The sequence below is a fragment of the Prionailurus viverrinus genome, chromosome D4 (genome assembly GCF_022837055.1).
Source record: "Prionailurus viverrinus isolate Anna chromosome D4, UM_Priviv_1.0, whole genome shotgun sequence".
In the NCBI taxonomy this organism is placed as follows: Eukaryota; Metazoa; Chordata; class Mammalia; order Carnivora; family Felidae; genus Prionailurus; species Prionailurus viverrinus.
The window spans coordinates 70,231,112-70,255,281 of record NC_062573.1 but is presented as its reverse complement, the minus strand read 5'-3'; the positions used below and the strand labels follow the sequence as shown (position 1 = coordinate 70,255,281).

Below are 24,170 nucleotides of genomic sequence, written 5' to 3'. Positions count from 1 at the left end.
CCCCCCCGCTCACTCTCTGTCTCCCTAAAAAATGAGTGTTAATTTATTTAGAGCTGTCATAATTTAGAGTTCATGCTTAAGATTTTTTCAATATTAGGCTGTCAGAGCATCTCTGAATATCTTATTCTATATAGCTATTTGTTGGTGTCTTGGTGGAGGTTGGAATAATTGAATCCCGTAGACTGGGTGGCTTAAACAATAAATCTTTATTTTTCACCATTCTGGAGGCTGAGAAGTCCAAGATTCCATTCTTGGTGAGGGCTCTCTTTCTGGCTTGCAGATAGCTGCCTTCTTACTGTATCCACACTTGGGAGAGAGAGAGAGAAAGGAAGAATGTTCTCTGCTGTTTCTAATTCCATCATGAGGGCTCCACCCTAGCGACCTAATAACCTCCCCAAGGCCCCAGCTCCAGATCTCCTTACACTGGGATTAGGGTCATAACGTACGAATTGAGTGTGAGGTGGGCGAAAACATTCAGTCCATAGCAGTTACTTTGAATGAGTTTTTCTGAATTCCTTCCATGTATAATAAAAAATTTAATATTATGGGAGCCTCAGGGACTATGTATAATTGCAGTCACTTCAGAAGCTAGTATCTTAATTGTCTCACAAAAACTAATCACCAAAAAGTGGACTGTGTGATTTGTCACCTCAAACAATTTTTAATTTACTTTTCTTTTTCCCCCCCGAAACTTTTACAAGAGATTTGGTAAAGCTTTTCACTGAAGACAGGGCAATAATCCATTCTTCTTAAGTTTTCATTTTTAAGATTCCCAGCATTTTCTCCTTCTACCTCAAGCTGAATAATTCATTAGAGAGATTCTATAAAATAGACTGTCAAATATCCTGTCATCAATAGTAATGAAGGAGTGGAGTTGCCATTAACTACCTCACGGAGTAAGTAGGTAGCACGTAACAGGCATGAAATCTCGGCAGCCATTCAAAGACAGGGACGTGGACCCCTGTGCCTCTCCCTGGAATAGTGAAAAGGCATCACATAAGGATTGAGCCTGCCATGTTTTTTTACCTTCCAGTCACCATCTGACTGACGGAATTTGCTCATTTGTGAAACTAGAGAAGGGATACCCGTTTTGCTTACACGAGAGGGTTGAGGTGAGAATCAGACGAGGTTACAATACTTAAAAGAACTGGAGAGCGTGGGGGCGCCTGGGTGGCTCAGTTGGTTAAGTGTCTGACTCTTGGTTTCGGCTCAGGTCATGATCTCATAGTTCGTGGGATCAAGCCCCATGCCGGGCTCTGCACTGACAGTGTGGGGCCTGCTTGGGGCTCGCTCGCGCTCTCTCTCTCTCTCTCTCTCTCTCTCTCTCTCATGCACATGCTCACACACAAAATAAATAAACTTTTTAAAAAAAGAACTGTAGAGTGTGATGTAAGCACAAGGTGGTAATATTATCAAGAACAGTCTGAGCATCAGAAACGTCAGTTCTAAGCGGTATTTTGGAGAACACGCCAAATACATCATTATTTCTTGCTCTCCTCTCCCTTTCCAAGCGAGCTTTTGAAATGGCAAGTTTTCAGTCAAATTTAAACAAAATTAGAACATGCCAAAGCGAATGGGCACAGCAGATGTCAAAAGGGAATAGAAACAGTGAGGGGGTAGACTGAATCCACGAACAGCTGAAGAGGTTTCAAGAAGGAAATGAAAGAGAAAATAGTCTTTCTCCAAGATGTCACTGCTTGGTGTGTGGCTTGAATTTTGACATTCAAGCAACGCGGTGGCAACCGAAGACCTGTCGTGTGTGTCCCGACGTCTCGGGTTCATTGCTGAGCTTACTTGCAGCTTGTCTCCAAACCTCAAGCTGCTCAAGTAAGTTGATATTTCTATCCCCACTAACTCCTATGGAAGAAACAAAGTTCACAGAGCACTGTGACTCTAGGGCTATGAGAAGGCAAGAGAATATGTGAAGGCAGTATTTTACCACCTAGCAAGATACAGTCGACTATGCATTTATACTCTATACTCCCTTCGCTTCCCCTGTATGAGTTCAGAATATTGTAGGAATGAATGAACAGGCACTCTCTGATCTCATGTTCTTTCTTTTCAATCATAGACCCCGGGTAAAACTTCCGGAGACCTTTAATTTCAGTGGTTTATTGTTGGGAACAGATAACATAGTAGATGAGAAAACTTGAAATGGTAGAACAGAGGCTGTCATCACCTCTTTATCAAGATGCTCTTTCCGAGCCAAAATGGTTTATTCAAGTAAAGAAATTCTGTGATAGAACATTTTTCACTTACTACAGTACCGGCAGCAATGATAATATGCCTAAGAGAATCAGAGATGTGATGCACTTTTTACTTCCTAGTTCGTCTACATCCACTTTCTATTACGTGATGTCCATTTCATTTTGCCGTTGGTCTAAATGTCCATTATAGTTTGTATCATTGGGTTACCTTCTGTGGTCTCAGAAAATAGTGAGTATTAGTGTTATCATGATGATAGGCAAGGAAACTAAACGGCTGATTTTCCACACGGTGTTGCATGGGAGTTGGCTAATGAATTCCTATTTAGGTGCTGTGGGTCAGAGTGTACTATAATGAGCATATTGTTTTCTGGACTAGAATCTACTGGAACTGTTCTCTTTGGCTGACAGTAATCTATATGCCTGTACGCTGTTATCTCTGAAGAAAGATACGTCTGAAACACCGACTTTGGCCTGTTTTGTGACCTTTATATTTGACCGACATCATAAATATTCTTAATGCTGACCACCCTTGTTCTTTGAGAGAAGCAATAAACTTAATCTTGTGGACGTACTTGAACAGGTCATGATGATATCCACTGTTACATGATCTATTTTTTTTTTTGAATTTTTTCAATGTTTATTTATTTTTCTTGAAAGAGAAAGAGAAAGAGAGAATATGTGCAGGAGAGGGGCAGACAGAGAGAGGGAGACACAGAATCCTGAGCTGTCAGCACAGAGCCTGGCACCGGGGGTTGAACCCATGAACCCCGAGATCATGACCTGAGCTGAAGTCGGATGCTAAACCGACTGGGCCACTCAGATACCCCTGATCTATCTTAAATTAACCAAGTCAAAACACTGAATCCAACCAAGATATAAAAATACAAAAGATGACAGGTACTTTACATGGGGTAATGATCACTGTCACCTGAAGAGAGTGAGCTGTTTGAATGCAGTTGAGCTAGCAACTTGGACCCTCAATTACAGTATGTTCCAAATATTATTTAACCAGTATTTGAAATAGATGCATCTGCGGTAGAGCGGTAACTTCTCTGTTCCCCCCAAATGGTTCGTCATTGCTCACGATCTAGAGCAATGTACAGAAATCTATATAAGAAATGTGTTTAGAAGGAAATAGTCAGTCTGTCCTTCACTTAGGAGAATTCACTGTACATTAATGACGAGCATAATATGTGCAGGGTTTTATTGCATTTGAGGAGTACAGAGCCAAGTTCGTTCTTATGTTTTAAAAATACTGTGGTCGAAAAGATACTCAATTAAATCTTTCCTACTGTAACACATCTAAAACTCCTGGGAAAAAAAGAAATTTTTAGTACATGGTTGAGCTAAGGGGATAGCTGGAGTATTTCTCTCAGAAAGCTCAGAAGCGTCACCTAGGTAGGCAATAGGTGGGCCCTCAGAATTTTTTCAACCAATGCCAGCCAGCCTGGAGCGGGATTTTTTAAAGCACAGGGATGGCAGGAGATAAGACCTTGGTTCACTAAGGTGAGAGAAGACTTCTGCATAAAACAGAAACTCCTAATGCATCGTCCCTTCCATCCTCAAAGAATTCACAAAGATAAAAGCCTTCCGAATGGATGGTTTGCCAACCACATGGGGAAAATAATACCATGAAAACAATCCAGCAGCAAAAAAAGCAGGATTAGATTCACATATTTTAGAATTATCACCTACCATTCACACATACCAAGAAATGTATGTGTCAGTACATTCATTTGAAAAGTGTTTTGTTTTTGAAGAGACTGTTCAAATTAACCAGGTGGGTTCGAAAAAGAACTTGAAAAACCTAATGATCGATGCGAGTAATGTGGTGAATGGATTAAATAGCAAGTTAGTCATGGCCGAAGGTAAGTGTTATATAGAACTGAGCAAGTTACACAGAGAGCAGCCCAGAGAGAAAAAGGTATGGGAAGTCTGAAGGTGCAATTAAAGAGTAAGGTAATTTTCAAAGGTATGAGCTGAGACTTCGGAGGATTTTTTTTAAATTTTTTACTGTTTATTTATTTTCGAGAGAGAGACAGAGACAGAGTGCAAGCAGGGGAGGAGCAGAGAGAGAGAGAAAAGGAGACACAGGATCCGAAGCAGGATCCAGGCTCTGAGCTGTCAGCACAGAGCCCGATGAGGGGCTCGAACTCACGAACCGCGAGATCATGACCTGAGCTGAAGTCGGACTCTCAACCGACTGTGCCACCCAGGCGCCCCGAGACTTCTGAAGATTTAAACATTTCATCACTGGTTTAGGAATTGCAAGAAAGAAAAAAATCCTAACAACGTCTTAATGAACCTACAGAGTAGAAAAGACAAAGACAAGATCTGAAAAGTATCCAGAGAGAACTCAATTGCCAAGATGGCTGATTTCTCACCAGAAACAATGGAACTAGAAGACAGTGGAATAGCCTCTTTGAAGTGCTGTTAGTCTACATTTATATACCCAGTGAAATTCTTTCTCAAGAACAAGAGTAAAATAATTTTCTGAGGCTACCAAAAGACTCTCTGATGGACACATTTATAGGATGTTCTTCAGAAAGAAGTCAGTGATCCCAAAAGGGAGTTATGAACCACAAAAACAGATAGAGCAAAGAATATTGGTAAATCTAAACAAACATTGGTTATTCAAAGTAGTGGCACAAATGGATAGTTTCAAAGGTTAAAAAAAATGTATAACTAGAATCATGGGGAACTTATTTGTTAAGAGGTGAGTAATCACAGTTTAAACAGTGTAGTCTGTATTGTTTGGGAAAAGTTGAAAAAAGTGTCAATGACTTTAGACTTTGTGATGTTAGGTATTTATGATCAAATAGCTATGAGAAACACTAGCTAATCATATGAATGACATCCATACAGAAATGAACATAAATATATCATATAACAATGGATATAGTCACTGTAAATATACTTACTCTCAAGTAAAGGACAAATATAGCCTAGATTCAAAGAAAACATAACTATATTGTATTTATAAGAGCTATAACTGATACGAATGTTTGACAGTCAAGGGAGCAAAAAAGGTATATAATTTAATTATTAACCTGTATCTTTATTTTAATTTTTTTTTGCTGTAGGATTCCTAGAGTTTTACTATATATTCATAAATAGTTTCACTAGCAAGATTTAATAATTCCACTCTAAATAAAATAAAAATTGACAGAACTGCAGAAAACATCAAATCCATAACACAATGGACAAGCCTGTCGCAATGGACTTACAAATAACAATTGGAGAATTAAAATCAGATCCTTAATGATCCTGTAGCACTTGCCTTAATTAGTAATAGATACAATGAAGTATAAGAAAAATGGACTCACAAAGGGAATTTGACATCTGAGAAAAAAATAACTTACACCATGCAATGATATGCAGTCAGAGACTAATGAAGAGTCACAGTAAATAATTGCTGGGTTCAGGGGTAGGTAAAATTGGCAGTTTAGGTTGCAATTTACAGAAGAAATACTATTTTACGGGGCACCTGGATGGCCCAGTCTGTTAAATTTCCGCTTTAGCTCACGTCATGATCTCAGGGTTCTTGGGTTCAAGCCCTGCGTCCGGCTCTGTGCTGACAGCTCAGAACCTGGAGCCTGTCTCTGTCTCTGTCTCTGTCTCGCTCTCTCTCTCTGCCCCTCCCCTCCTCACACTCTGTCTCTCTCTCAAAAATAAACATTAAAAAATATTAATATTATTTTCCTTTAAAAATGGATCATTTTTCTGATGATTAAAGTGGTACAATCAAATGCCAGAATGGCAAGATAGTTGGGAGTACCTCAAAATTAATTCCTGTGTAGAATGACCTAAAATTGCCGTAAGATTGCTGTGTTCCAAACAACATATCTGGGAATGTATATGCAACAGATCTGGGCAAAAGGCATGAAAATGTTATTCACAAAGCAAGAAAGAGAAATTGCTAATAAGTATTTGAAAAGATGTACGACATCAAATGTAATCTGAGGGGATAGAAAGGGAAGTAACAATGAGGTAACGTTTTTCATGTCCAATTGGCAAGGATGAAAAAGATTGAAAAACTCATTCATAGGGGTTTATGGACACAGGGATTTGCTCCGATATTCTCTCCATTCTTCATATTGTCATTCAAGGAGGCTTATGGTATTTCCTTTTTGTGTGTGATGCACAGAAATTTGATGCTTCGTAATAACATTTATCCATCTTGCAGGGGTTTTTTGAGGTTGAGTTTTATTACTTTAAACATCTGAACAAATTGACGGTGTATTCTGTACTCTTTGATGGAGTAATTCCACTTCTAGGAGTTTATCCCAAGGTATAAAATGATATAAGCGCTCAAGATTTTTCTTCATAGCCTTGTTAATATTAGTGAAATACTGGGTAAATTTCCAGGAATAAGTGAGTTGTGAAAGAGATTATGGGGGGGGGGGGGAAGGGTGCACCATTTAAAAGATGATGTGAGTTAACAGTAAGCTTTTAAATGACATGGTGACTATTCACATAGGAAGATATGTATGACGTTACTAAGTGGATGAAGCAGGGTATTTCTCTGTTGTCTAAACTTGTGTGTGTACCTATCCATCATAAGCAGTAACTTGTTTACGTTTGCACAGATGCTAGTCATAGCCCATGATGAGTGTGGTCTCTTCTATAAAGTAAAAAAGTAATGTTTGGGCTGCTTTCAGCATATCTCTCTACATCTCAGGGCCTCCTTTTTTTTTTTTTTTAAAGTTTATTCATTTATTTTTTGAGAGCAAGAGCGTAAGTGAGCACAAGTGGGGGAGGGGCAGAGAGAAGGCGAGACAGATTCCAAAGCAGGTTTCTCACCATCAGCCCAGAGCCCAATGTGGAGCTCGAACTCATGAACCCCAACTTCACGACCTCAGCCGAGATCAAGAGTTGGACGTTTAATTGAGGAGGCACTCAAGGCCTCTCCATCTCAGGGCCTCCTTAAGCACCCTCATCTCTAAAACTGAGGGCAAAGGAATGAGCCTTGGGCTTGAGTAGCAATGACAAATACGCTATTGTGGTTATTACATCCCTCGTCTGCATCTAGAACACACAGTCGTCATCGGCCCTAGTCTCCTTTCTCTGGCTCGGCCATATCTCAGAATTCTTCTCAATACAGTGATAGGTCAACATCTCTAATCAGATTATACTTTGCACTTGGAACTTCTCTGCCATCCTCGGATAGGATGATTTTAGAAGTCCTTTCAGTTAAAGGATTTTTTCTGATCAAGGCACAAAGTCACTGTGGTGAGAAATGAACGGAATGTTTTTCAGAAAAAGATGTTTGCTTTTCTAGTAGCCACATTTTTAAAGAGCAGTAAAATGGTGGAAACAGGTGAAATAAATATTGATGATATATATTATTAAATAAAATATTTCATGTCATGTATATAAAACAAGTATTAGGGGATTATTTCACATTGCTTTTTTCATATCAAATCTTAGAAATCCAATGTGTGTTTATGGCATATCGCATTTTAGATGGTAGATTTTCACTGAAGATACTTGATCTGTATTTTAGTTTACAGTTTAAGAAGTAGATTCTCCTGTAGCGACATTCTTAAATTGTGTAATAATTGAATTGAATACTAGTTCTTAAATTTAAAGAAAGTTGCAATAAGGTCACACTAGTCACATTTCAAGTACTGAATGGCCATGGATGTCTGGTGGTTACCATATTGGACAATGGAAGTTGAGAGAATACGAAGAAACATACCATTTGATGTTAGCTTTCAAGGAGATTTTATATATACATATATACATACATGTGTATATATATTTCAGTAATACACAGTAAAACCTTGGATTCTGAGTAACGTGTTCTGCAAGACAAGAACCTCTCTTAAACATTTGAACTTGATAAATGAGCGATGTCTTGCAATATGAGTAGTACATGGCACCGAATGTCATGATCACACCTCAGCCGATGGTTCTTGAAATTTGCCTTGATATACGAGTGCTTTGGATGACGAACATGTTTCCGGAACAAATTATGCTCAAAACCAAAGGTTTTACTGTAATCCCAAACCGAATATAATGAAATGCTCAAAGTTTGCAGTGGACAGGCTCTGTGCTATTGAGACAGAAGTTCCAGCAACATCCACAGCTTGCTGCGTTCTTCACCACTTTGAAGTCTGAATGGTGGCAGTGATGTTTTTTGGGTTTGTAAGGATGGAGCGTCGTACTTTAGCAAGTGTGTGTGTTCTCCCTGCAGGCATGGGACCCGCTGTGCTGGAGAAGTGGCAGCCGCAGCAAACAACTCTCACTGCACAGTCGGAATTGCTTTCAATGCCAAGATCGGAGGTATGGGAAACAAACCTAGGCGGATGCGGAACCCTTTGTGAGCTCAAGACAGGGATCTGAGCGCACAGTAGTGTTCACCTGTTGCCGAAAATGACCACCTTAGCATGTGTTATTAATACGGTTAAAGGCTTTTGAAGCCATCTCCCTAAAGTGTCGCAAACACAGACATGTCTTTCTTTAAAACAGGCGTGAAAAAAAATGTTGAGTCACGAAGATGGGGGGGTCATTGACAGCTCTATCCCAAACTATATAATCGCTGCCTGGGTCAGAGAGAACTGATAACATAAATACGAGCCCATCACATCTCTAGGGAAAGAAACATTTCGAAGTTACGTCAAAACAGAAAACCCATTTTTTTTCTTTGTCCTTACGCTTTACAAAAAGTTCCTTGTAATTGACGTGAAATTGGCAAGCGGTAAAACCTCCTTTTGTAGCCCCATAATGTAGTGATACTGTCCTGTTAATAATTCCAGATTATGTGTATACATTATACATGCCTGCACAAACTCAAATAGACAGATGCCTACTCCAAGGGCCCAACCGAAGTAGTATAAATCTAGGCATTAATAGAAGCAAACTCTTACTTTCCCGTCTGTTAGCATATTTGTTAGCTGTAGCCTAGTGCCTCAGTCACACACCAATGGGAAGAACACATTATGAGAGAGACTAGAGATTCTAGTGGCTCTAAAGGTGTCCCCCCGGGGCGGGGGGGGGGGGGTCTCCTAACCGGTGTCACAGATGAATGAAGTTCCCGGTTACTAGACCGACATCTTTGTTTCCGGTACACTCTTTGTTGTCAAGTGGTAAATAGAATCGGATCTAAAAAAATAAAGATAACAGTCCTTTCTAGGGTAAGTGTAGAGGTCTTGTAACATGAAATGTTTGGGGTCTATGGTAACAGTACTAAGGAAAGGTTTTCTGACACTGCTTGAATGTCAGTGCTCAGTACATTTGCCCTTTCTCCCCTTTATTTCACACTGAATTCTTAGAGTATGGCAGCCTGTTAACCAGGAATTAGCTGTACTCTGAGAGCATCTGCTGTGTGTCAAGGGGAAGGTTCACGAAGGAGCTGAAGAAGAGAGACAGAAATTTCCCCTGAAGAGTGATGAGGTTGCTGGACACCCGATAGTCTCAGAGAATCAAGTGGCTACGGTGGCTGCCTCATCAACCCTTCGTGACGTCCCAGATACACACAGTCCCTCACGTACACTGACACACATCCGTGTCCCCGTCATTACTTTCTAGTGCTACCCCAGCACTCGCTGACCTTCAGGGAACGAAGGTGTGAACTCGCAGATGAGCGGCCGACCTAGTGCACGGGGCTTCCGCGAGGAAATGAATGTCTGGCAATGACTCACAAATGCTCTGTCATCCCCAGAACAAGAACATACTGAGGTAGAAATTTAACCCCCAGACCCAAAGCATGGAGGCTTGCCATCAGATAAAGAAAAAGCAGCCTTTCATCTTTAAACTTGAGGAAGCAAAATTCCCATTTGTTAACTTTCGGTCAGAAAACTAGTATATTTACCCTCTCGATAGGATTTCATCCAGCATTTTTTTTTTCATGGACCTGCCACTCCTGCTCCAGGAAGTTATATAGTCCAGAGTTTATTTCAGACCTCTTTGTCCCAATAAAATACAGTTGATCCTTAAACAACACAGGTTCGAACCGTGCGGGTCCACTTATACGCAGAGTTTTTTCAATAAATACAGTCCAGTACAGTAAATGCATTCTCTCTTCTATAAGGTTTCCTTCATAACCTTTTCTTTGCTCTAACTGATTTTATTGTAAGAATGCAATCAATATATAATACATATATCATACAAAATACATGTTCATCGATGGTTTATGTTAGAGGTAAGGCTTCCAGCCAAGAGGAGTTAAGTTTTGGGGGAGTCAGAGTCGTACGTGGGCTTTTGACTGCACGGCGGTGGGGAAGGGCTAGCACATCTAACTCTGAGTTGTTCAATGGTCAACTGTAGTTCCATTTTATGCTTTGAAATGGCAAGAAGTAAAAATTGAAGAATATGAAGCAGCCCATCTTTTTTTAGTAAAAACCGTGCAGATGAATTTTGAATATTCATGTCAAATTAAAGCAAACCAGTGGCTACTTAGGACCTAGTATATGCAGAAAGCCAGGCTTTCTACTCCCACAAAACACAGTGTCGACATGCCTTCTGAGTGCAGTTTCCATTTCATAATTTTTAAAGTGACTTGTTTTACAACCTTTGTTCTCCGTATCACCTGTTATATACGTCTTTAAAAATCCAAAAGTCTAGCAGAAAAGACAGCCAAGAGATGGAACAATCAAGTGCAATGTCTTTAGGGAGGCTTTGGGGATATTTAATGTGTCCTGAGTGTTTATTTCTATTGTTCTTTTGTAAAAAAAAAATTATATATATATATAGTGTGTGTGTGTGTGTGTGTGTGTGTGTGTGTGTGTATGATATGTATGATTTTCAGCAGAACCTTTTTACGCCACATGACAGGTCACTATATAAAAGGGTATAGTGACCTATCTGTCACATGGCATAAGAAGGTTCCACTGCAAATCAGGCACAATGTTAACAGTTCTTGAGTATTGTTGATATCAATGCTCATTGTCATTCTATTTTTTTATGTTTGTAGATTTTAGAGTTAACAGTTAAATCATTTTTTAAAGCACAAAGAAGGTACGGTATTTTTTCAAAAATAGGTTTATTTTCTACCAGAAGTCCACCTCAAACCACATAGCATTAAAGCTGGCCTGCTTTGCAGTTTTATAATAAAAATGTGTTGGTAGCCACAAAAACTTGAAATCCTACTGGATAACAAGGTTTTTCAAAGGAGTGAATTTGGACCATAAAGATGGGATTGTAAAATACTACAGTCTCTCAGTGATGGTATTTAGCTGAAGCTGAAGGAGAGAGAGGTTTACTTAATAATTAGATGTTCTGATGTTTCAAGTCTTAAAAATAAAAGGAAAGAAGGAAAGCCTGACGTTTGACCTGTAATTTATTTTTGCATATCTCTGTTTATTTTTGCCTATTAAGGTTAATAATAAACTCCTGTCTGTCGGGCAGGACTATACTTAAATGAAGATTAATGACTAAACATTATTAAAGCCCTTTGAGAATTATTTGATGCGTTCCATGCTCCAAGAGCATTCTCATTTATTATTTGACTCATAAATAACTTGGCAAAGAAATAATATATTAAGTTCACATCAGTCTTACAGATTAGGAGATAATATTAAATATGGAGGAAATTAGACCCACCTAACTTGGCCGCTTTCCAAATTTGGTGAGCTCGCTAAGGTCAGAATGCTTTATACCAATTATGAACCCAAGTTACCTAATGAAGAGAAATTTCGGGAAGATGGATTGCCTGGGGTTCTCTCTGTCAAGTACCCTCTGAAGACAGGGGCAAAGGGAAGGGAGAAATTGTGGGAACGTTAAAAAAGAGAATAACGGATAAAAAAGATTTGAAAGAACTTTTCCTCCATCGTGTACAACATAATTTACTTTCTCTCCAAGAAGGCTTCAGAAGAGTCTACGTTATCCTTTTTGGGGGGAGACGGGGAGAGGATATGCTCACATAACTGTTGATTAAGTGTATTCTTTGCCCCCCAAATGCTGTGATTGGAGTATGTCTTGGGCTGTTCGGGTGTTATATAGTGAAGCCTCTATTCAAGCTAATTCCCTTCTGTCTGGAAGGGGTTCGGATGCTGGATGGAGATGTCACAGACATGGTTGAAGCGAAATCGGTTAGCTTCAATCCCCAGCACGTGCATATCTACAGTGCCAGCTGGGGCCCGGATGATGATGGCAAGACCGTGGACGGACCGGCTCCACTCACCCGGCAAGCCTTTGAAAACGGCGTTAGAATGGTAGGTTTAAAAGCTCATGCTCAGTCAATCGGTGATGATTCTCCTGTGAACCCACCCGTGGGTTCCAGTCCTTCAGTCTAGAGGAATGAATGGAGCTCAGAGCTGAGCCGGGAAAGAGGCGCGTTTAGCTTTGGAACCGTGTGTTGCATCCATTCTGAAAACGGGCTAAGAGCTAGAGCGTTTCCCCTGACAAGAACAGAGGTGTATTTGGATGCTTAGATTTGCTCAGAGAAAATCCATTCATTAATACACGTTAATCTTGCATTTGGAGAAATAAATACTCAGCACTGCGAGATGGAGATGTGAAGATATTCAGTCTCTCCAGTCGGTGCCCCGGGTCACCAGCAGTGCCCCTCTGGCCCTCCCCCTTTCTTACTCCCTTGGCTCCACTGCTGTCCCAGGACAATAATATTTTTATGCTGCCTCCCAAGTTCCCTAACCAGGCAGCTCAACCCATCGTCATTTTCCTTGATTTCCCTAAAAAATCCACTCACCGTTCCTCCTCTGCAAAAACTGACCACATAACCTAATGTAATAAAATGTTTTCTTCAAATTACAGATCTGAAAAAGCCCTATCTTATTTTAATTAATTCAGTAAAAATAGGGTTGCTGTATACTTCTAACCATGGAAGAAGGAGCATTCCATCAGAGGCCACTCCCTTCTGTTTCTTACCCGTGAATGCAACTTTGGGTGACTGAAAGCATACATTTTAATCATGATCTGGGCCCACCCTTCCTTTCCTTCACCATCTCTTTCTACTTTTTGAAATGTAAGCGGATTCCATTCTTCCTGTCCTTTATCACATCCCCTGCGCATCCCTGCCTCATCCCTAGGTCCTCTTCCTATACAGCTGATTCTGTTCCACCGTCAAGCCTCAGTGAAAATGCTGCCTGTCTCCCGAAGTCTGCTCACTAAGTGCAAGCAATCCCTACCCCGCACCTGCTAAACTTCGCCTTCTTACTAGTGTTACGTATCGTCGTGATCACAGTGTGCTCTGTATCAGAGATGTTCTTGCCTGTATTTTCCTCGTGGAACTGTATGTCCCTAGATAGCAGAGTTGGGCTCTATCTATCCTTAGGGGCTTTGAAAAACCGAGAGGGGACATGGAGCTCTAGCGAGTACTCCGTGAATGTTGGTTGAATGTCATTTAATTTACTACAGATTGTGCCAACCGCAGGATGGATGTGTATTTGGCCCAGATTTAGAGCAGCGGGATGCATGCCGTTGGTCAATGTCATGTTGCGGCTGAAGTACAAACAATAATGCTTCTTCCACCTTTGTGGGACTGGTGTTAGGGTTTGATCACAAGACCGTGAGCTAAGCTCTCTCCTGGTCATTTTGAAATAGACTGAAAGGAAACGCTTATGCACTTGTTCAGGATGCACTTCCTCACTGAAGGCTCGTTCAGGCATGGTTAAGACATACTTTCTAATTCTGTCACTTTTTAGAGACGTTAGAGCCCTCTAAAGTCATAGAACAGGGTTTTAAATCGTTGCCTAGAATTTTCCTTTCAAGGTATCTGAACACCAAATGAATGTACTCTAAGTAAACTGGCGATTCCATGACCAAAGCCCTGGGCTACAGATTAGTGTGCCATCATCTCTCTGTGCCATCGACTGAATGGTCATTCAAGTTAATAAATCAAGCCTAGTTTGTCTTTAAATTTTTTTTTCAACGTTTTTTTATTTATTTTTGGGACAGAGAGAGACAGAGCATGAACGGGGGAGGGGCAGAGAGAGAGGGAGACACAGAATCGGAAACAGGCTCCAGGCTCCGAGCCATCAGCCCAGAGCCCGACGCGGGGCTCGAACTCCCGGACCGCGAGATCGCGACCTGGCTGAAGTCGGACGCTTAACCGACTGCGCCACCCAGGCGCCCCAAGCCTAGTTTGTCTTTAATTTTCAAGTTGTGTGTGTATGGCTTTTGCTATAATAAAGAGTAGGCTGGAATTTCTCATTAATATCCTTATGTTAGTAACTAGTAATGAATAATCTCATGACTGTACATACAGACAGAGAATGCCCCATGTTCAAGAGTGGCCACTGAATCAGGTGATATGGACCAGTGGTTTTCAAATTTATTTTCTCTAGGGAATCTTTCAGTGGAAATCTTAACGGGAAGTTCAGTGTGTAAAGCAGATTAAACGTATGGTCCTTTGGTTGAAGGGGGAAAGGATTAAGATAAGAAAGAAGATCCTCTGAGGAAGTTATTCAAACTTATAGGAAGGTTATATTTAGAAACAAATCCTATTTTTTTTTAATTTTTTTTTTAATGTTTATTTATTTTTGAGACAGAGACAGAGCATGAACGGGGGAGGGTCAGAGAGAGAGGGAGACACAGAATCCGAAGCAGGCTCCAGGCTCTGAGCTGTCAGCACCGAGCCCGACGCGGGGCTCGAACTCACGGACCGCGAGATCGTGACCCGAGCCGAAGTCGGAGGCTTCACCGACTGAGCCACCCAGGCGCCCCAGAAACAAATCCTATTTTTAAAAATTACTCTGTATTCACTATTAAGTACGAAATTAACCTATGCTTTATTTATTTATTTATTTTGTAATGTTTATTTATTTTTGAGAGGGACAGAGACAGAATGCGAGTGGGACAGGGGCAGAGAGAGAGGGAGACATAGAATCCGAAGCCGGCTCCAGGCTCCGAGCTGTCAGCACAGAGCCCGACGCGGGGCTCGAACCCACAAGCAGTGAGATCATGACCTGAGCCGAAGTCGGACATGCAACCGACGGAGCCACCTAGGCGCCCCAACCTTTGCTTATTATAATAAGTCATACTGTAAAGTTGAAATTGAAAACAGATTTCCCACCCAACTAGATAACCCTTGTTGAGTATGAACTACACCTTTCTTTACTTGTGTATGCATTCACACAGCAGACAGGTCACATGCCTCTGCATGTTGCTAGTTTCACTTAACAGGGTGTAGTGGGCATTCTTCCACGGCAATACAAAAGGATAGAACTCATTTATTTTAATGTTTCAAAAATGTTTAGAATATGGACATACCGTAATTTATTCAACATTTCACTGAAGATCCGTAAGGTTTCAATCTTTAAAAAAAAAAAAAGTAGGGTTAGCTTTAAAATGAACCGTTTACTTTTAGAGTTAAGGTAATAACAAAAGAAATCACTCTTAAAAGCAACAGATTATTCTCTGGCTCCTATCCTGGCACATTCAATTATGGAAAAGCAGCAGTGACCCATTTAAATGTGATTAGATCAACAGGATAGGGTTTTTAGCATTTAATACACATGGGCTTTGGACTTATCCAGGGTTGAGTCCAGAATCTGTCATTTACTGCTCTCTGACCTGATATAGATCAAATTACCTCTGTTCTCCATTTCCTCTTCTAAAGTCAGGGACTAATAGTACTGACTTACAGAGATGTTATGAGTGTTAAATGAGACGATAATGCATATGAAGCAATCGGCACAATATCTGAAACATAATAGGTGCTCAAGAAATACATTTTATTTATACACGTATGTATGCATCCTTTTTTTTTCAGAAAAGAGATCACGTCCTTCCAAAAAACTTAATATTTCTCTTCGATCCCCCATCCTTCTCTACCATTTCCACACGGCAGAATTCTAGATGATTCCATTGAGTTTACCTATAGTGGTGGATTAAAAACAATACAGTAGAAACTCATAGACTTCCTGAGTTCTTACATGCCCATATTTTGTCCTTCCTATGTCTGTCCTCACCTTCAGTTTCATTTGCCCTTAGGGGCACATCTTGCGTTTCATCAAGACAACTTCTTGATACACAGATCTATTCTACGTATCTGTGTTTGTAGTCTTGAATTTAATTTATCTTTTCCCAAGAGCTGTTTCTCTGAATATCTGGGGATATATAGTTTAACATTTTTAAAGCAGTATAGGAGTCTTCCAGGGGAAAGAAATCTCTTTGTCATCAGGCATCAAACGGCACAGTACATCTCACGTTCTTTGAGATTATTCTAAGTTGTGTTCTTTATATATATATAACGTATGTGGTCAAATATATACAAAATGGTTGCCTGAAACGTATACAAAGTGTGACTGAGAAATAAATAAGTGATTTATTGACTGAGTGACGTAAGGAATGAAGGAATAAATGATTACTACAACAGTTCCCTCAAGTAGCGAGGTAAAAAACCTATGTGACAGCTTAAAGTCATTCTGGCCCACTAGAGTTTTCACTGGATCGTCTACAAAAATAGGGGAACGGAAATGCATTTGTTCTTTCTATTAAACTTAGCGTGCTCCCACTTTGTAGTCAATGTGGGTAAAGCAGTGAAAGAGACCTCTACGTTTTGTATGCAATACAGACAAGTCTCTACATTCTAGTCATTAGACAGGAAGCAAACCTAGAAACCATCAAGACTACGAGTTGAAGATAAGTGTTATAAATGAGATAAACAGGAAAGAGGGAAGGACAGAACCGCTGTGGTTAAGAAGGATAGGGAGTCCTCTGTGAGGAGATGATACATAAATGAGGACAGTATTGACACGATGCCGGTCATGTGGAAGGAATGTTCTCTGCAGAAGGAACAGCAAGGGCAAAGCACCCCGAGGGGAGACTAATCAGGTGTGTTCACAGAACAAAATGCTAATTTGGGTGCTGCGAGCAATGTGGACAGAAAGTAGGCAGTAGAAGGTGGCTTGGAGAGGTAGGCAGGGGCCAGCTCAGCTGGGCTTTCTAAACCACGGAGGGTGTTTGCATTTTATTCCATTACAGAAAACCATCGGAGGTTTTCAGCAGAGTAGTGGCCTGTGGGGATACACAATTGTAAAAGCTCGCTGCTCTGTAGGGAAAGTGTGGGAAAGTGGCGGGGAGGTAAGAGCTGAAGGTCAAAGGGAAGAGTTGATGATGAGTAGGACGGGGCGGGGGCGGACAACCACGACAAGTGACGAGGGGCGGCAAGAGGGAGAAGCCTGCGTATCAAGGAAATAGGTTTGGCTCAGGGAATCCACGTATTGATTGCATCCATTTCTCCTGCTTGCTAATCAAAAAACGTAGCGAATATCGGATTTCAAAAATGCTCCCTATGTGTTGACTATAAGATAAGCGTTTGGGTCAGTAGCATGTAACACTCTTTTCAAAGACTTTAACACCATCGGAATCGATCCAATTTACGGCCTTTAGAATTCATGTGCCAGCATTGCATTAGACAAACTATGTTGAGCAAACCCTATTACAATCGACAGCTTGCTCTTTTCCCCAGAGATTGCATTTTACGTGATGCTAAGGCACTGTAAGATTAAAAGCAAGAATCAAAGGTACATAATTCGGGTTGTGTACAATGAATGATGACGATGATGATGGTAGTGGTGTGGTGGTAACCATCATAATAATAATGATACTAAGACACTTAACATTTGCCATTCTGTCACAGTATGGTCACTCTTGTGAGCCCCCAAATAGATGATGACTTAAAAAAATTTTTTTAAATTTATTTTTGGGAGAGAGAGAGAGAGAGAGAGAGAGAGAGACATAGCATGAGTGAGGAGGGCCAGAGAGAGAGGGAGACACAGAATCCAAAGCAGGCTCCAGGCTCTGAGCTGTCCGCGCAGAGCCCGACGCGGGCCTCGAACTCATGGACGGTGAGATCCTGACCTGAGCCGAAATCAGACGCTTCACCACCTGAGCCGCCCAGGCACCCCAGATGCTGACTTTTAATCTTCACAATACTCTCATAAGGTAGCTAACCATTCTCCCCGGTTTTGCAGAAAATAGACTTTCGGCACAGCGCAACAAGTCAGAATGTGGGCCTCCAGGAAATCTAATAAATTATTTTACGAGTTGTCCTTCCTGCTCTCTTTGGCCCAGCTGACCTGCTTGTATCATCCGTGACCACATATCTGAGCTTTTCTCCTGTTACCGAGGTGAATTAGGTTCTCACCTTCTATGTTAAGTCTCCCTCCTCCATTTCTTCACGGAGGCCTTACCTCCTCACCCCACTACAGGCATGGCTCAATCAATTCTCTTTTCTTTCATCGTCAAAACTTCCCTCTCATCTGTGTGACGGCCATCCACACACTGTTAATTCTATCTCTGAAGAAAGAGGGGAGACGCCCTCTGGCAGTCTTCTTGTATTTTTCCAATTGCTGACTCATTTCTTTTCCCCTTTGAAACCACTGTTCATACTTGCCCCCTACGAGCTCTTTTTCCATCGTCTCTTGAAGCAACTCGTCAGAACCCCGACCCCTCACTGCACCGAGGCCGTTCTTATCTAGACCAACAGTGACCTTCTAATGTGAAACCCAGGGCTCTTCTCTGAACCCTCATCCGTCCTGACAGGGAGGCCCCGCCTGCCTCTTCTGGCCCGCAATAAAATACACACCCTCCAACCCTTCTGAACCCTTGTCTCCTTCTGTTTAGTGTATTTACTTATCTTGCCGACGAGTTGTCTCCCCCGTAAAGGCCCCGAGATGGAAATGTTTTGTTCTCGACTGTAACCCAAGTACCTAAAACACTGTTTCGTGATGAGTGACCAAATGTGTGAATAAATACACGGGTGAATTCCATGCCGGTTTGCTGCATATACTGAATGAATTTACGTAAGGATCACAGTTGCATTGCTGTTTATTGTAATACGGAAATGAGTGATTAGCTACATGGTATAGTCTGGTGATGAATGCACTCAGACTGTAGATTCCGACTCTCCAGTGGGTCTCAGTACGTGCTTACCTTCTTCAAGTCAATTGCCTCTCTCAGGATCAGTTTGTTCCTCTGTAAAATGGAGCTAAATGCTGGCAGTTACTTTATAGGCCTGTCATGACGATTATGTGATTAATGCGTGTACAATATGCAGCAGTTTCTGGAACATAGCAAAATCTCTAATTATGTTACCGGTCTTAATCATTATCACTTCTGAAAAGGCCAGGGTACTAAAAGTGAAATACTAATTAATCATGCAGAAAACTGTCATAAGTCTTGATTGTCCATAATCTCTGCATTTAATCCATTTCATATTGCTGAATGTTCCTTAAAGAAGGTAAATATACAGTCTTGAGATTATTAAGGAATGGCCAAAGTAAATGGGACAAAATATCCAAGAGAATATTTCCTGAAGTCTGAAGGACTTTCCTGAAGTCCATAAAACACTAATTAATAAAATGCCCCACAGTGGGGTAGGGGTAGGTGGAGGATTTTGCTATCAAGTAGGCTTGAAAAACTTATATGCTCCCTTTGGGAGCTTAAAGGCATATGAAAGGCTCTGAGAAGTTCTGCATTAAGGAGATGCATGTAACTTGATTCCGTGTTCTAAACTCTAACCACGCGAAAGCTTTACTTTCATAACTCGTTTTAAATTGGCGTCAAATTTAACTTCACTTTCAGTTTGAGTTTGGAACTTGCTTTGCAAAAATTCAGCTAAACCCATTCGACCTGTAGAGTCAGAACATTAGAACTGGAAACGATTTGAGTGGTTGAATCATTTTTACAAACATTTGTATATTCGTTTACTGGTTGCTATCACTACGATTCACCCTGTCTACCTTGCTAAAACGTGTGATTTCTTCTTTTCCCGGGCTACTCATCCAGTAAGCCTTTCTCTCCTGTCTTCCTTTCTGAAAGTCTATGAAATGTGTCCTCTTGTCCTCACAGTTAGAACCAACCGCTCCCAGAGGGACTTGGGCCATAGAGTCCTTCCAAAGCGTCCATCCTGCAAGCTTGAGCTCCAACTTTCAGTTCAGCGGGAATAGTGCAGCCAAAGAAGAATGTTTTGTATGTAAATCTTGCCCTTTGTCTTGTCTTTAAAACTCATCACTTCTCCTTATGACCGACAGGGAACATTCTAAGCTTCTTAGCAGGGCACAGAGGTCTCTCACAATCTTGCCGGGGGTTGCAGAATCGAAATCTTACGTGTCGTCAAAGGAAAGGACCGTTTCAAAGTTACTCTCATTCAAGCTGACAGGATTCCACTTACCTCGGTGAACCTTTGGCTCCGTATGACTGGCAGAATCCCCTGCAGGGGAAACTCTTCGCTCTGTCTACCCAGGCCGTTCCAAGTAGGAAAACGATTTTATGAAATGAATGAGGCAATCGAGAGTGTTTCAGACAGAGGTGACCTGGTGTTTGGTATCACAATAAGAAGCTAAACTGCCTAAAGTTTTCTTGGATAGACTCATTACTCGTTCATTCATTCCCGATTGCATTCGGGAGACAGTCACTGGGTGATTATAATATTCTAGGTACTTGACGAGGCGGTAGTGAAACACTCAGCCTTTGTCTTTGGGACGCTCACCATGGAGTGATGCATAAAGGTTCTAAATAAAGTGCAAGCGAATTCCCCAAGTTCCTTCAGGGACTAGAACCTGGTAAGCAATGAGGACAGACGGCACAGCGCGCAATAACAAAACTTCTCGTGTTCAGCCCAGTTGCCCTGCAGTCATCTTTTTTTGCCCCATTTGGGTTATGAAACTTTAATCATCTTTGGTGAATTTTTCCACAGGCATCTCGTGCATCGACAACTTCTCCTGGTTTCCTGACAAGGATATTTAATAATCTCCTTTAGAAAATAAGCAAAAAAAAAAAAAAAAAAAAAAAGTTAGAATTGAATCTTTTCCCTTTTTTTCATAATTAGAAAACCCTGTATTCAGATTACCAGGACGTCCCTTATTATTTTACTCAAGAAATATCGCTTGAGCCCCCATTGCCTACCGTGCACTGGTTTGGCAGTTACCTTAATCGTTTTTGCGGAGAAATCCTGTAACTCATTATGGATATTATAGGAGCATGGGCTATAGAGTTTAGTTTACCGTACTGTCTACAAGTATCCTCTCAATTCCAGATCATTTTTCTTTGAGCTTTTCAGGCTTTGGGATTATCAATGAAAGCATTCCAGTGTATTCCTAACAGAACCAATGTCAAGGGTGGGGAACAGAATTAGGTGAGGTCCAGATCATTGGCCCGGAATCTCCCTGTCGGAACCGTGACCTTCATCCTGTCCTCATCCTTGTCTTCTCAGGGGTCCAGATGGAAACCAGGACACTTGATGAACATCTATTAGCACATGGCTGGCTGTTGAGTTTCTTACGAAGTCTCTTAATTAATATATCCTCTTCCAAGCACCAGTTTTCTTTAGCGATTTACCAAATTTTACGCCTGATTAGATATTTGGAATATTTGCCGAAAACACAGGGTTGCCTCGCAGTCACACATTGTCTTTTACGTACACACATGTGCACACATACACATTGCTCCACCCTTAAATTAAAGGCATATGTTCACCAGAAGGGGAGAGAAGAGGTATAATGAGCTTGTATAATAAACGCAGTAATAATAATCATAATAAAATTAACTGATTCCACTTGGGAAGAATATATTTTTATCTGATATACATCCAGCTTTAGCAGGCCTGGCACCAGTTTGCATTTTAATAAATGACAGATTGCAGTTAAATTAGTTGGCAAATGTTCTAGAACTTTGGAATGATATATGGGTAGGCAAAGATAGACAGGGGAGTTTATTTAATATCGGTTCCACTTCATCAAAATTGACTCTAACTGGGGTTTGTTTTAAAAAATCCTCCACTAGTATTTAACTATATCCTGGTGGAACTTTGTGTCTTTAGAGCTTTAACAAAGCTAAGAAGTGATTTGCCAAATGGACTCGGTACGCCATTTTCTATTTTGGATACAAAGGATTGTTTGTCTTTGTAGATGCGTATGTGGTTTCACGTTCTATAATCTTCACAAAGTTATCTGATATCTGAGTATGCAATTTAGATTACTATATTACTGTGAACTGTGATGCATTTAATGAGCACAGATTGATCCTAGCCTTGTATAGGTACAAATGTCAAATGTTTATTGTCATCTTTTTTTTTTCAGTTTTAGAGATTCATTTTTAACTCTGTGAGTTTATACTATTCCGTTCTAACTCTCTCTGTTTTATATATGAATTAACTAGATATCAGTAATAATCCTTTTTTTCTTTGTGTCTGTTCTATTTGTGGTGACATACAGGGGAGGACATGAGGTCCTTATTACAGAAGTCATTCCAGTGTAGTACGGATGTCCCAATTTATAGGGAGAATACGAAATCATACAGGGATCGTCTTAGGTCAAGTTAAGGTCCGTACCAATTCTGAATTTCTGTGATTCAGAACATAAATTTAAGAAAGGCAATGGCAATTTTCTTTAGCAAAACGTGGCAGTAACCGGGCTAAAAATAAGGTCACTGGGAAGTAAACAAGGATAAACTGAACTGACTTGCTACCATCAAATGGTATGGTTTTGAAGCATACACTTCTTTCATAGCAGGTTTTTTTCACTTAACCAGAGCTTACCGTTCTCTTGAAGATGGAAACCCTCAAACTTCATATTCAAGATTGTAAACATCATGATTATTATATATTCTGATAGCCACTTGGGTTAGACATGAGGATGATCTTCATAGGACCTCACCAGGTTATAGCTTTGGACGCTAAGTCTTAGCAAAGTAGGCAGCCGGACCATTAAGAAGCATGAGTTCGACTCTGACTCAGTCTGTCCTCTTCCACACCTGTGCTCTTCACCGCCGTGCTGGGTGAACCCGCTCCTGCGAAACGTGTCGCATGGGCCCCTGTAGGCACATTCAGCTCTCTGTCAACGGTAGCTGTAATTATGGTCATGGAAGTGAACGCTACCCCAGGGAGCTGTCTCTTCTCTAAACTCCTGGGAAGCATCATCTGGGCAAACTGACTTGGCACATTCTGAACTTCACTGTATTGTCTCTTTGTCTTCATCCCTGGAAAGTATTGACCTTGACGTCACAAAGACCCGGGTTGGAATCTCTTTGGTTTCTCTCCAGTGTTTTGATCCAGAACAAGTTACTACGTTATCAGAACTTCTGCTTCCTTAAGAAAACACGATGATAATACTCACTTTATGGAGTCATCATGAAGACTGACGGAGATCTCACATATACAGTGCTCAGACCTCCCTCTGGTCTTCTCTTCAGCAGAAGGGCCCCTTTGATGTATCTTTAAGGACCCCAGAGTATCCGCTGCAGAATCTTGTAAACTATAGAAGCTTAATATCAGCTGTAATTTTTTTTTTCCAGAAGAGTGGTTTGCTTTCATTGAAATCGGCATTGTGTTTATGGGAAGAAACCGTAAAGGGCTGATTTTCTCCCTTTCGGAAATGTTATGGGCTGCTCCACAAAAGATCAAGGTGGTTATTTCGTGGAGGAGAGGCCTATGACATTCAAACCGTATGGTGGGCTTTAGACAGGAACAGCTTGCTTGCTCTGTCAGAGTTGAGCTGACAGTTGGGACCAGTGCACCATGGTGAGGCATTCTGTAACCTAACATAGAGAAGAGTCTAAACCTTTCATTATTGCTGGAATATCCTTCTGTCCTTTCCAAATGCCCTTCCAAACATTTTCAATAAATTCCTTTCATATTCCTATTGATAGTAAATGGTTTTATTCTCTGTGAAAGGAATCTTTTGAATTTTACCCCTGCAATAGCAATTTAAAGGTGTGGTATCTTTCTGGACAGTTCCATAATAGGCAATTAACGTTAATATTGAAAATGTCCTTCTCTGTTTCATAAACCTGTCTCTCCTGAAACAATCCTGAGCATGATTTTGCCTTTGCCCTGGGATGATCCAAGATGTAGAAACTTTTCTCATGTATGTCTTCTTTTTCTCCCCACAATGGGAATGCTGGGATGGTGGATGTACCCAGAATGGCTAGGTTGGTGATGTTAATTATTGATCGTGATAATTTCAGAGAGCGTGTAAGATTTGCATATATTTATATTTTTTAGCTGCTTGCAATGAGGAATTGAGAAAGCTCATTTGCATGCCCCTCCTCCCAGCC

General features: G+C 40.9%; 1 protein-coding gene across 3 annotated transcripts in view; it reads left to right on the top strand.

The window, feature by feature from the left end:
* Positions 1-24,170, top strand: part of PCSK5 (proprotein convertase subtilisin/kexin type 5) — a 457,179-nt gene that overhangs the window by 161,591 nt on the left and 271,418 nt on the right. For all 3 annotated transcript variants that reach the window (XM_047829573.1, XM_047829574.1, XM_047829575.1), the window contains exons 6-7: positions 8,407-8,495; positions 12,192-12,364. In XM_047829573.1, the coding sequence (XP_047685529.1) occupies positions 8,407-8,495; positions 12,192-12,364 (262 nt within the window). The remainder of the gene's footprint in view (positions 1-8,406; positions 8,496-12,191; positions 12,365-24,170) is intronic.